The sequence below is a fragment of the Apaloderma vittatum genome, unplaced genomic scaffold (assembly GCF_000703405.1).
Source record: "Apaloderma vittatum isolate BGI_N311 unplaced genomic scaffold, ASM70340v1 scaffold9303, whole genome shotgun sequence".
NCBI lineage: Eukaryota > Metazoa > Chordata > Aves > Trogoniformes > Trogonidae > Apaloderma > Apaloderma vittatum.
Genome location: NW_009708590.1, coordinates 54213 through 66294, shown reverse-complemented (window position 1 = coordinate 66294; position 12082 = coordinate 54213). Strand labels below are relative to the sequence as shown.

The 12082-nt window shown below is 47.2% G+C and overlaps 1 protein-coding gene across 1 annotated transcript in view; it reads right to left on the bottom strand.

The window, feature by feature from the left end:
• Window positions 1–4728: 4728 nt before the first annotated feature.
• Window positions 4729–12082, bottom strand: part of COL26A1 (collagen, type XXVI, alpha 1) — a gene marked incomplete at its 3' end in the record, with an annotated part of 19744 nt that continues 12390 nt past the window's right edge. The window contains exons 3-5 of the mRNA XM_009866612.1: window positions 9251–9295; window positions 6020–6136; window positions 4729–4881 (exon numbers count right to left, since the gene is read on the bottom strand). Coding sequence (XP_009864914.1) covers window positions 4729–4881; window positions 6020–6136; window positions 9251–9295 — 315 coding nt within the window. The remainder of the gene's footprint in view (window positions 4882–6019; window positions 6137–9250; window positions 9296–12082) is intronic.

Below are 12082 nucleotides of genomic sequence, written 5' to 3'. Positions count from 1 at the left end.
TATACTGGATGTGTATATATATATACACACACTGGATGCATATATATATCCCCCACTGCAATTCCAAAACCATATCCAACAACCCTGTTCCCTATGGGCCCCTAGTGTAGCATATTAGTAATTGGCAGCATCTTTCATATGAGCATCCCACAACACTACTCAACAGTTGTGGAAATCTAAGATGAAAAATTCCATGACCAACCAAGACAACAAGATCACAAAGCAAGGAAGGGAACCCCCATGCCTTGGTGCATCCATTTAACCTGAATGAAGACATTGGCTCCTGCTCATTGGGATGCTAAACCCTCTGAAAAGTCCACATTGTCTATAGCTGGAGGCCACTATGCAGGAATAATGTTCATCATCTCCTGCCCATGACCTCCAAGTTATTCGTGTTTCCTTTCACCCATCCCTTCAACTCACACAGTAAAATTCAGGGGAACTCTCTGCAGTAAAAGCCTGCAAATGTCTTGCTGCTGCACTGATGCAACTATCAAGTGACACCAGGAAGATCAGAAAGGTGTTTCCTTACTCTGCAGAGTCCAGCCCAAAGGACATAAAGTGAAATCTCCAGAAATGTCAGCAGACACATCGCGAAGCCTTTTCAACTTCTGGAGCACTGGCAATGACAGAGAGGACTTTCAAGCTGGTTGTTTGAAAGCAGTTCCTAGGGAAAACTGAAATCTCTTTAACTGCCAAGGACGACAGCGTATCTCTGCAATGCCTTCCGGGCTGCAGAGCAGCTCGAGATCCAACCCAGATCCCTCCGAGAACCAAATTTTGTACCTAAATCCTGAATGCAAACAGGTATTACTTTGACTACTGTTTCTAACCCCATCCATCTTCCCTTCTTCACAGCCCTGAAACAAAACAACTGAGACTGTTTTCTTGTTCAGAAGGAAAGGTACCCAAGTGAAGTGTGTAATCCAATTAATTTGAGTTTTATTTGACCATGTCAAAATCCATCACGGCTTGGGAGTAAGATGAAATTGGGAAATGAGCATCAAACAGCAGTGGTGGCATTAACGATTGCAGAGCCTTTTGTTTTTAAAGAAGCAGCGGTCAACAAAATCAAATGCACATCCACTAAGAGGGGGAGAGGATGGGCTGCAAACAACCAGGGTTTAATTACTGCTGGAGGTAAGCTAGGGATAAAGATTTGGGTTTCAAAACATTCCAGCTAAGTGGTATATTATTACGGTGACAAGAGCTACTCCCTCAAATCCACTCATCCTAACATCGGACTGGAAGTTATTTTTGAAAGGTGACTCCACAACAGTGACACAGAAGAGAGCTCTGCTCGACAGCCCTGGAGCTCAGCAGCTCCTGGTTTGGCCTCTACAGCACAGGGGTATGGACACGCAGGAAATCCGGCGTGGCTCCTTCCTCAGCTGCCTGGCCAGGCAAAACTCACTCAGATTGAGGTTTCCTTCCAGGATGAGCTCTGAAGGAAACATACTGTGAATAAAACGGGATTAAGCGTGTTAAAACACAACCCTCACGGAACTCGTATCTCCTCATAAACTCCCCTCTCCTTATGAACAGGGGGGCACCCCGGGGCTCTCTGCAGCTGGAGTCCGTTACAGCAGCCACAAAATAGTCCCAGTATAAATGGTAGCAGGAGTTTCCCCTTCTCCTGCGCTGACCCAAGCTCTGCTGGGCTCAAGGGCTGGATTTCGTTTCAGTACTTTTGGATACACCAAAGCAGCAGGTAAGAGAGGTAAGAGAGCCGCCTGCCTCATCTGAGAAGACCTTGGCACACAATTTGCTCCAGCAGCTTTCCAACTTCTAGCCAAGCCAAAAGGAAGAGTGCAACCAGTCTGACCCGGGCAGATATGAGCACCTATATCTTCTGCAAGACAGCACAAACATCTTGCAAAGGGGAAATCTCAAACAGCACAGAAACGCCCCGACTGAAGCAAAGAAACTTGCCCAGCCAGCGCGGCAAGGCATCCCAGGGGCACTGGGATGTCACTTTACAAACCTCTGTTCTGTGCTCTTCTTCACCAGTGACATGCTGGGCACACAGGCAAGCCTGCTGTGCCTCAGTTTCCCCTTGCTCTCCCTGCAAAACAGATTAATGCTATCTCATGTGTACTTTGCAAACTGAAATATTTGAAAAGTTAAGAAAACACAGCCCTCAAAACAGTCAAAGTTTAATTCTTTTCCCTTGTGGCTAAAAATTGTCTTAGCTTCAGGACGACAGAGAGGATTGAGCTGATTCTAGACCAGATATCTGATCCACCTATTTTTAAGTCACAGAGAAAGCAAGTGATCCTTGTAGCAGCAGCAGGGTATGGCAGTTTAGCTTCTGGCCTACGTCTAATGTTTCTAAGGGATAAATTCCCCCATTATAGGCTTGATTTGTCGAGACAGGATGGAAATGAAGTAATCCTGTCTTAATTTTTTTCTGCTACCTGATCTGGAGGGAGACAACTGGGACCAATTTCTTTGCCACAGCACAGTGAAGCTGTGAGAAAATATTTGTCTCCCCTTTTTTGGCATCTGCCTGCTGATAAACATTGCCAAGAGGAACTTGTGATTAATAAAGGCACATGCATTAACCATGTTCAGGCAGAACCAAACACTGCACTACTGCTAGTAATCTCACACAGCTTTCTCACATCTCCAGGGGTGCACATGCCCATTACCAGGAAAATGCTTCCCTCTGCTGTCAGCAGCCGGAATCTTGCGTTTATAGTTTTCAGATATGCTCCAGTCAAAATAAACAAACAAACAAATAAATAAATAAACTCTACCTACGCACAATTTACAAAGCTGAGTTTTATTGGTTGTGGAGGATCGGCTTTGCACCAACCTGTGCCAGGCAGAATCAGACGACACATAAGCAAAACGGTGAGTCTCGTAAGAAAAATGGTCTTGATATCGTCACGATCACATAGATAAATTATACTTGCAGCGAGGCTTGTATTAAGAAATGTTTTTAAAATGAGGAAAACTGTCATAAAGTTTTGGGCCACTCCTTCTGCAACCCAAGACATCTACCACAGCTATAGAGAAGTACAGGGCTGCTCCAGGGATTTAACAGTCAACACTTGGTCACGGTCCTCAAGTCCACATAGGAGCCTGTTGCTGCCCAGTGTTGGCGGAGTTTATACAGGTATTTATCCACCCATTTATCCGCTCCCCATTCTGGGACAAGTCCGAGTTCATCATTCTCACACATTAGCTGCAAAGTCCACATAATCGGTGCCTTTATACACTTTTTAATTTATCTACTAAAGAGCTTAATTGCAAAAATGCATTTTGCTTAATCACAAAATGCAAAAAAGAGCTTGATTTAAAAGGTGGGTGGAGGGAGGGGGCAGTACCAGTACCCAAACCTTCCTGAAGGATCCTTTGCACTAACAGGCTGAACGCAGAGTGGTGTGATCCTGTAAGGCTGTGAGGCAGCTCTAACGCAAAACTTTCTCGTTGTAAGGGCTCGTGAACGCAGCAGCTCATTCGACATCTCATGAAGAATCTTGCTATTGAACCACAGTTAATTTCACCCTGCCCACATGCTGAAATCGAGCTGTTAAAATTCTTTCCAAATTAAAAATACATCTGTTCACTTCCGGGAAAGGGAGCCTGGAGAGTGGAGGAGGTGGAAGGGAAAGGGGAGCCCTGGAAAACTGTTGGACAGAGGGAGACTTACTAATCCTCAGCCGTAACTAATACAGCTGAGTTTTGAAGCTGGCTGTGAGCAGAAGAGCTGGGGAAGAGGTAGACCTGAAGGCTGGGGGAGTAGAGTTGGGAGACCCCACACAGCCGGGGCTCTGGGAACTCCCAAGCCAAGCAGAGATACAGCTGAGCTCTGCTTTTTCATTACTAGATGTCAGCTACACAAGACTGGACCAGAAGAATCAAGCTGCGTTCCATCAGCACTCAGATAAAAGCGCACAATGTGTCTTTCCTAGAAAGCCTTTTCCTGTCCTGCACAGCACAAATCTAACAAACCTATTTTTAAATCACAACAGGCTCAAAGAAACCCTGACCCTCCAGTTACAGGGAAAGGATAAATCACAGTCTTGCTCTGGGCTTTCTAGCCCATAATTTTGTGTTCTATGTGGATGTGGGATAATGGTGATGCACCAGAAACGCAGGCTGAAGATGCATCTGCGAGGACAGGAAGAAAGCTGCCTTTAACAGATGTCCTTGTTATGTTATATAATTCCAGAATTGCAAACCTTTGGTACTTGCTCATTTCTGAGCCTCCCTGAGCACTATAACACCGCAACAGCGGCACCAAGAGGTCTCTCAACAGTCCAGTGTCATTGCACCAGCACCTCATCAGTGAGACCTCTACAGTTCTCTATCCACTTGTCTCTCATAATGCTGCTGAGGTCTGGGCTTTTACGAGATCCTTCTCACAATGGAGGCTTAAAGGACATGAAGTTGACTCCTCGAAGCTATGACAAACCCAGAAAACCAAGCACAGGAACCAACCATAAATCCCTCAAACCCTGTTCTCACTGATGGTTTTCAAAGAGAAGTGACTTAGTTCCTCACTTTGGAGAGCTGAATCCCTTCCACCTTCTAAGTCTTATGCCTTTCATCTTGAACCAGAACTCCCAAGAGACCCACAAAACGGAGGCACATTGTCCAGCTGCTCCCAGGGAAGGCAAGACCCTGGCAGTGCCTAGCAGGGAAGAGCTGAGCTGCTCTGTGCCTGCCCATTCTGCTGATGTTACCAGAAAAAAAATGAGAACCGAGGAGGAAACTTACTTTCTTTTTCAGCTGTGGGCTGGAGTGAGTACAGAACCCCTTGCTGGAAGGTTAGAGGGAGGCTTGGGGTGGCTGGTGGCCCAGGAGGACCCGGGGGACCTGGGATCCCCATTTCTCCTGGAAGTCCTCTTGGTCCTTGAGGCCCCAACAGCCCTGTGGAGGGACAGGAGAGGATGCGTTACTGCATTTGAAGATGTGCTAACGATGCTACCATGTAACAAGGCAGCAACTTCTGTCCTGAACTGTGATTGTGGGAATTAAGGGTCCGGGGTAAAACAGGAGAGCTTCCCAATTTTCCATCATTTGCCTTTAGCATTGTCCTCTGCACAGCACATAACCTCCCTTGTCTCAAAGGTGCTGCGAGGCTTCATTCCTGAAAGAGTAAAATCTTCCCCCTCCCTGAGGCTGAGCAAGAAAATAAAGGCAGCAAAGTGGGAAATCAAGCTCCGCTCCTCCCTTTCCCCTCCACATACACCTGTACGTCACCTTCCTGCCAGGAGGGCACAGAAAAAACATGTACAAGCCCAGTCAGCCCAAGAGCAGACCAATTCTGCATCCTGGGGGCCTCGAAGGCTCTCGTTGCAAACTGAAAAACCAAAAAGTAGAAATGTCCTTGGCCAGACTTCAGCCATTGACAGGCTGCAAAAAAGGGTTCAGAGTTGCTCTCACATTTAAGGCACAGCTCCAGGTACAAGGCACAGCCCTTTACACAGATACAAAGCACGGAGTCTGAGGTCTGGCACCTATTGTGCAGCATCACCTTCTTCAAAAGGCTTAAGAACATTTTGGGGATAAAGAAAGTCTCCTAGCTCAGGAATGGAGTGTACTCTGAAAGAATGGCCTCATAACCTTTTCCCTTAACATACAAAAGCATCATTAGTTTGACATCCTGGCATCTGACAGCTTGACACAAACGGTGGAGAAAAAAGGGAGTTACAACAAGTGCACAGCAAGAGGGTTTAACAGGGAAGGCTCTTCTCCAAAGGCTGACAGATCAGAGACTTTTTTACAGCTCCTGAGCAGGACAGGGGAAACACAACCCTGCAGCTTTCCGGGACGAGCTCTCTTCAGCTCCACGGGAAACCCCAGGGACTGGGACTGCAGTGGTTGTCTGCTCCGAGAGCTGCTGGCTGGCTTCAGTGACCAGGGGACTCGCTGGAATGGATTCAGTACCAGCTGAAGATGTTCAACATCCTGTGCATCCAGTCCTTTCACGATCTGTTGTCACAGACGATTTGCATAAAGTGAAATCTCTCCTATCGTGGTAGCACTGCCCTCCTCCAGGACTTACCTGGTGGCCCTGCTGGGCCCCTCTCACCGGGTTGTCCCTTCTCTCCTTTTGGTCCTGGTGGTCCTGGAAGACCAGTTGGTCCGACGGGGCCTGGAGGACCAACCTGTCCAGGCAGCCCTGAAAACATTTAGAAAGGAAATTAGAGGGAGGTTAGGACACTTCTGAGGTCCAACCAAAAGCAACCAAAGGGGAGGGACTCAAAGATGCAAGGGGGAGAAATGCAGCTTTGCACAGAGAGAGTGGTGGCAAGAGCCGGCTGGTACATAGGGCCAGATTGGACCTCGTTCTCCTCTTCTCCCTCCAAACTTTAAAGAAGCAAGCATGTCCTCATGCACGAGGCCCACTCCAAAATGTCATCAGTCTGTCCACTTCCAGCTGGAAGGTGCTGGTCAAAGCTCAACTGAGCCCACACTGTCCCCCCTTCCCAAGGTCTGAACGGCTCTGGGCAGGGTCGGGCAGGTCCCTCAAGCACTCCTTTGCTGTTGAGGCACACATGCCAGCTCCACGGCAGTCCCAAAGCATCAAAATACACAACATGTATTTGCAAAAGCAAATCAGAGCCTGCCTCCCACTTACTTTGGCTGATCTATATGTACCACCCAGAGATTCTGCATCACAGATGTTTCCCTGATTTCTCCTCTTTTCACTCACCTAGCAAGTGTACTGTGCTGTACATTCCAACCCGAAGCTAATGCACCCACACTTTTGAAGTAACTACATGTCACTAATTTCTAGCGACGAACAGGGTGCTGAGCAAACCCAGCAACACAATGATTGCAGCCCAGCAGGATGCTTCTTGGCAATCCTGCTCAGACCCCAGTAAACCTCAGAAAGGTGCAGGCCACGTTTGGAATCTGAAAGGGACTGCTTCTGATGACAGTAAATAAAATCTTAATGTTGTTTTCTTTAGACTATCGAAATAATAACAACACTTGGCAATTTTATAGTGTTTTTCAGAAAACCTTGCCTCATAAAAGTAGTAGTTGCTTTGGAAAGAGACACAAACACTGTGCAAACATCAGTGAACCCTTTAATACCTTGGAGAGGTGAGTGAGTTAATCTGTCTGCTCAGATTAAGTGGTTAATGGCTACAATAAAGGCATTAACTGTCAGAGCCAAAAGACTGAGAGGTTCCTGGTTTCTGGGCTACCAAAGGACTTTGAGTATTTGAAACCAGTGGCAGATGCAAGTGACAAAGCCAGAGGAAGATCCGAGTCCAAAGATCGGTGCACTCAAATTTCAAATTTCAGTCCGCATGTTATGTATGACCATAACCTAGCGGAGCGCAAATTAAGTTTTGATAAACTCTTAAGCAGTGTCTTTCCCCTTCCTTGGTATCAGAAGAGGTAGGGGACCCTCCAAGAGCAGTGCCAGGAGAACTTGCTGCTTGTAGGGAGTGGAGAAGAATGGATGGGAATAGGGGGAGAGAAGAAAGAAAGGGAACAAGCTGGTCACCAGCACCTCCACAGCTGGTACCAAAGGGAATCAGGCTACAGAATAAAAACCACGGCTCATGGCATTTGCAGCTCCACATTGAAATGCAGTTCCCACCCTCAGTGAGATAACTCACCTGGGGCATAAAGTCTTGTCCCCCCAAACGTTCATCCAAACTCCCTGCATTTCTCAGAAGAAAGCAATAATCCCCCAATATGAGACCCCCCTTGAAAGGTTCCCCTTCCTCTCTGCTATTTTTGCTATTCTGGAGGGATTTTCAATTTATTTTTTTCTTATGGACATGAAATCCACCCATCTCTAACCCATGGTGAAACAGGACAGACTGAAAAAATCAGATTTTTCAAAGGCTTTGTGTGCGAGCGCGTGCCTGTACTTTTGTTTTACTCAGTCATCGATAAAGATCTGATTTAATTTGTGTACTGAACAAGGAGTTACGGTAAGGTTTTAATTTGGATCAATTTGCTTACCCATAGCACACAAACTGCAGACTTTTCTGTGCATTGAGGGGCTCCTTTAATGGATCTCATCTGACAGATGATGCTGAACTTGGCAAGCTCAGGCAGGTGATCAGGAGCCCGTTTAAGAGAAACAGAGCATTTCTTCAAAGCATTGCAAAGCTTCTGCCCCTTATCTGGGACCCTCAACACACCTGGAAACTTCATTATTTTTCCAGCACAGAGGGAAGAAGAGCAGAAACACTTTTGCAAGCACAACGCGCTGTGCTGCTGAGTGTGACTCCAAGCATTTCCTCGCTTGTATAAATCAGCCTCAATCCTTCAGTTCAACCTTTATAACTCAATCCTGCGAACTTCTGCAGACCAAGAGCAATCGTTTGCTGCTAGCATCCTCGACCACGCCGCTGCTGTGGAGCTTTAAAGAAACTGGCACTTACTACCCTGAAGGTGGAAAGCGCTGAAGGAAAGACCAGGAGAAGCAGCACTGAGTAACGTGTCAGGCAAATGCTCATGCTGGTGACAAATGGTGTTACCAGCATAAAAGAGACAAGCGCAAAAGGGAGAAGAAAGAGGAGAAGGATTCAGGGGAAAAGGGGGAGGGAAATGAATAGGGCGAATCTTCAGTGGGCATTAATCAGCTCTGCTGCAGTGGCATTGCTTTCAGAGAGCTGAAGCTTGTGGCGAGTATTCATCCTCCACCAATAGGAAAGAAAAGGCCACAGGAAAAATAAAAAGGATGGAAAAAAAAAAAAAGGCAGAGGGTGAATATTCTACTGCTGGAGACTAAATCAGACACGCAGAGACCTGGATTTTCTTCCTGGCCCTGTCATTAACCTGCCATCAACACGCCATCTGCTCCCTTCCCCAAGGTTTTCTGTGTGCAGGAGCCGGGCACTCTCTGTTTGTGTGGAGCTTAGCAAACCATGCCCAGAACATCACCGGCAGCTCTCGGCGCCCCTGGCAGGCAATACCAATGTGATTAATAACGGTGTTTTCTCCCATCACTCAGCACGTGTCCCGCTCACTCCAGCCACGTGTCCTCCGGTGAGCTGCGTCTCCATCGAGCAGCACTTTCCGTCCCCGGTGCACTGCGGGAAGGGACTGCCCCAGAGGTGACAAAGCTGGCATTTCGCCTCTCTAACTGAAGCAACTCACGATCAGACAAAACCCGTAGAAGAAACCCAGCCTCTCTGCACCCATGAGACTCCGAATTCCTGAGGACTCTTGGCCACAGGTCCCTTTTGCTTTTGGGGACACATCACATATGGGACCAGGCACAGGAACATTTTGCGTTTTGAATGAGAAAATAGCATTGACTTACCCTGTGGTATTAGCTGCTCCTCGGCACCTCTGTGTCCTTTAGGGTCTATTTAACAGGGTCAGGATAAAAAAAAACAAACAACAAGAACAAAAAGCAAACAAAAAAATGCCAAACAAAACAAATGAGAAAAAAAGATGAAAAATTAGGTCTCTTGCTGCCAACTGGCTCAGCCAGAGTATATATATTTTCTTAATACTCAGTAAAACGTATCCTGTTGATTAACAAGCTGATCAGAAAGGCCAGCGGTGCAGCTGTCTCAACAGCTCTGATTGCTTTTAAATGATTGTCTCTTCTCAGCCCTGTCACTCACAGAAGAAATAACTACCCTCATGAACGGTAGCAAGTTTTCCTGGACTTCAGCCTGGAGAGGTGTCAGCCAACCCAGAGCGAGAAGGTCATCCAGAAACACTCCCACCATTCAAAGCATCTAGTCCCTATCAACCAGCTTTGTGTCAGGCACCAGCATTCCCCCCTTAGGCCATCTGCTTGAGAAACCTGGTAGCACGTGAGCCAGGATTTGGATTTGCTTTGGCTGGGAAACTAGAAGCAGGGCAAAGTAGGCAATATTTCACAAAAGGAGATGGGAGGGACAGAGGCATAGCTTTCCACAGCCCCAAACCACGCAGGACACTCAGGTTTGACTTTCACCCACGCGAATATCAGACTTGTTGAAAGATCTGCAATCTCTGTAAGTGAACCTGGGATCAGCTTTGAGCAACGAGTCACAGGACAGCGCAGAACAGGCAGTCCCCTCAATCAACTGTGTGAAATTCCCTGTATTTCACCAGAAATCCACAGTAGGTTGCGTTTTTTTGGCTGGCTTTGATTTGTAGATAGAAACTGGTGTGGGCAGGGAAGAAAGGCAAACGTAGACTCAGATCCATGAAGCATCCCCACAGGACCTTAGCAAAGCAAGCATTTGAAGCCCACAGAGCTCAGGCGGGGGCTCGAGCAGGCAATCACACGTCAATAAGCGACTGATTACTTCTGATTGCTGAAAGACACTGTCCCAACCTGCCTGAAACGGTCCAGTGGATGCCTGATTCCCAGTTATTACGCTAGAGTTGTTATACCGCACTTGGTTAAATAAATCAAGGCTGGAAAAATAAAGGGTAGCGGCGAGCAAAGGACTACACCTGGTGGCAGGCAGGCAGGGCTGTAACATGCGCAGCCTGGAAACCTGCTCACGTAACGCTCAGATAACATTGCTGGTTTTTTGGAGGTGATCTCTAGCCACCTCCTGGGTTTACCACAGGGGTGGAGGGGGCTGATACTGCATCACAGAGCCAGCCCGATGCGAGCGCTGCAGGAGATCTGCTCTGTGTCACTGCCTGGGTGAGCGGCGTTTGCTGCTCCTTGCTGGGCAAGAGGAGATACCATCTCTATGAAGCTTCTGAGAGACGACTTTGAGCAGAAGGGACAGTCTCGTGGGTACTTTTGCTGGATTGGCTCCAGTACAACAAAGTGCAGGTGCAGAGATACTGCGACAGCAAAAATAAATGACATGGAGAAGGCAGAACGAGCATATAATGGACACTGGGGGAAAACTGCTTTAATTCAGTTCCTGGCAGCCGTCACTGTGGTTCTGAAAATACTTTGCAGAACATATTGTTAGTGAACCTCCCTCCATGTTGTGGCATCCTGTCAAATTATAAACATGGACAACATCTGGTCTATGTTGGTTGCTCCAAGTCTGCTGCAGTCATGAAAGGCTGCCATAAGAAACTGCTCTGCCCGGAAAAAAAGAGGGGGGGAAAAAAAAAAAAGGAAAGGAAAAAGCAAAATAGACCCTACAGAGAATAAAGAACTGCTCTGGGAGCAAGAAAAGCAAGTAACAGACAGGGCTTTGGAAGCAGAGAGTGGGGATCTTGAAATGAGAATGCCAAGGTCAAGGAAACTCAATGCATGGGGATCTGTCTAGCCAAGTGGGCTCAGAGGGAGGTTTTCTTCTAAGTGTATTTTTTTTTCATGCCACAAGAGGGATCATAAAACAGCCCACTGTGTTTATGGTAAATTTAAAAAATATAATGCAGACTGCAACTGATGTTGCTGTTCATGGGAAAGCTTTTCCTCCTAATAAAACCAAGAATTACCCCTACGCCCCAGACCTCTACCTCCCCGCATCGTTCCCAGGCAGGGAAAAACTGCATTCACTGCTCAGTAGGTGAGGATGGATTGTCCCCCTGAGCTCCCAACAGCTCTCTGGAGTTTCTTTAGGAATGTTTCCATCTATCCAGGTCTCAAAATGCACAGTCTTTGGACTTAAAACATTTACACTGAAACTCACAGGCAGGCATAGTGGCCCTACTGAGGTTAGCAGAAAACTAATTTTCCCAAGACCAGATTTCAGCTCTCAGTAAATGCTTGTGCCAACAGGAATCGAGGCTAGCAACGGGCCACTAAGGCTGGCAAAATGGAGCTTAGTACCTTAGTTTCTGAGATTAGCTGCCTTCTTCCAGGATTATGCCTGCCCTGTACTGCCTTAATTCAAGGAGGGGCAGAGAAAAAAGCTGAAAGTCCCTCTCTTTGCCAAGGGGCCACCCTCATCCCTGGGAAGGGGCCCTGAGGATATCATGCCCAGCTTGTTGCAGCTAAAAGGGTGGTTTGAGGTGGGACGAATGAATTCCTTCCTCATCCATGAGTCCACATGGGCCTTCATGTGCAACCATCTCTGCCTTCACAGCTCAGCAGAGAGGGAGGCGCCGTTAAACCTTTAGACTGAACGGTCCCCGGCATGGATCAATCCTCTCTCTAGACTTAAACAATGCCAATTCTGATCCTTTCTAGGGTGAAAGCTCTCAAAAAGCCTCTATGCAGGGTGGTTTTCCTGCT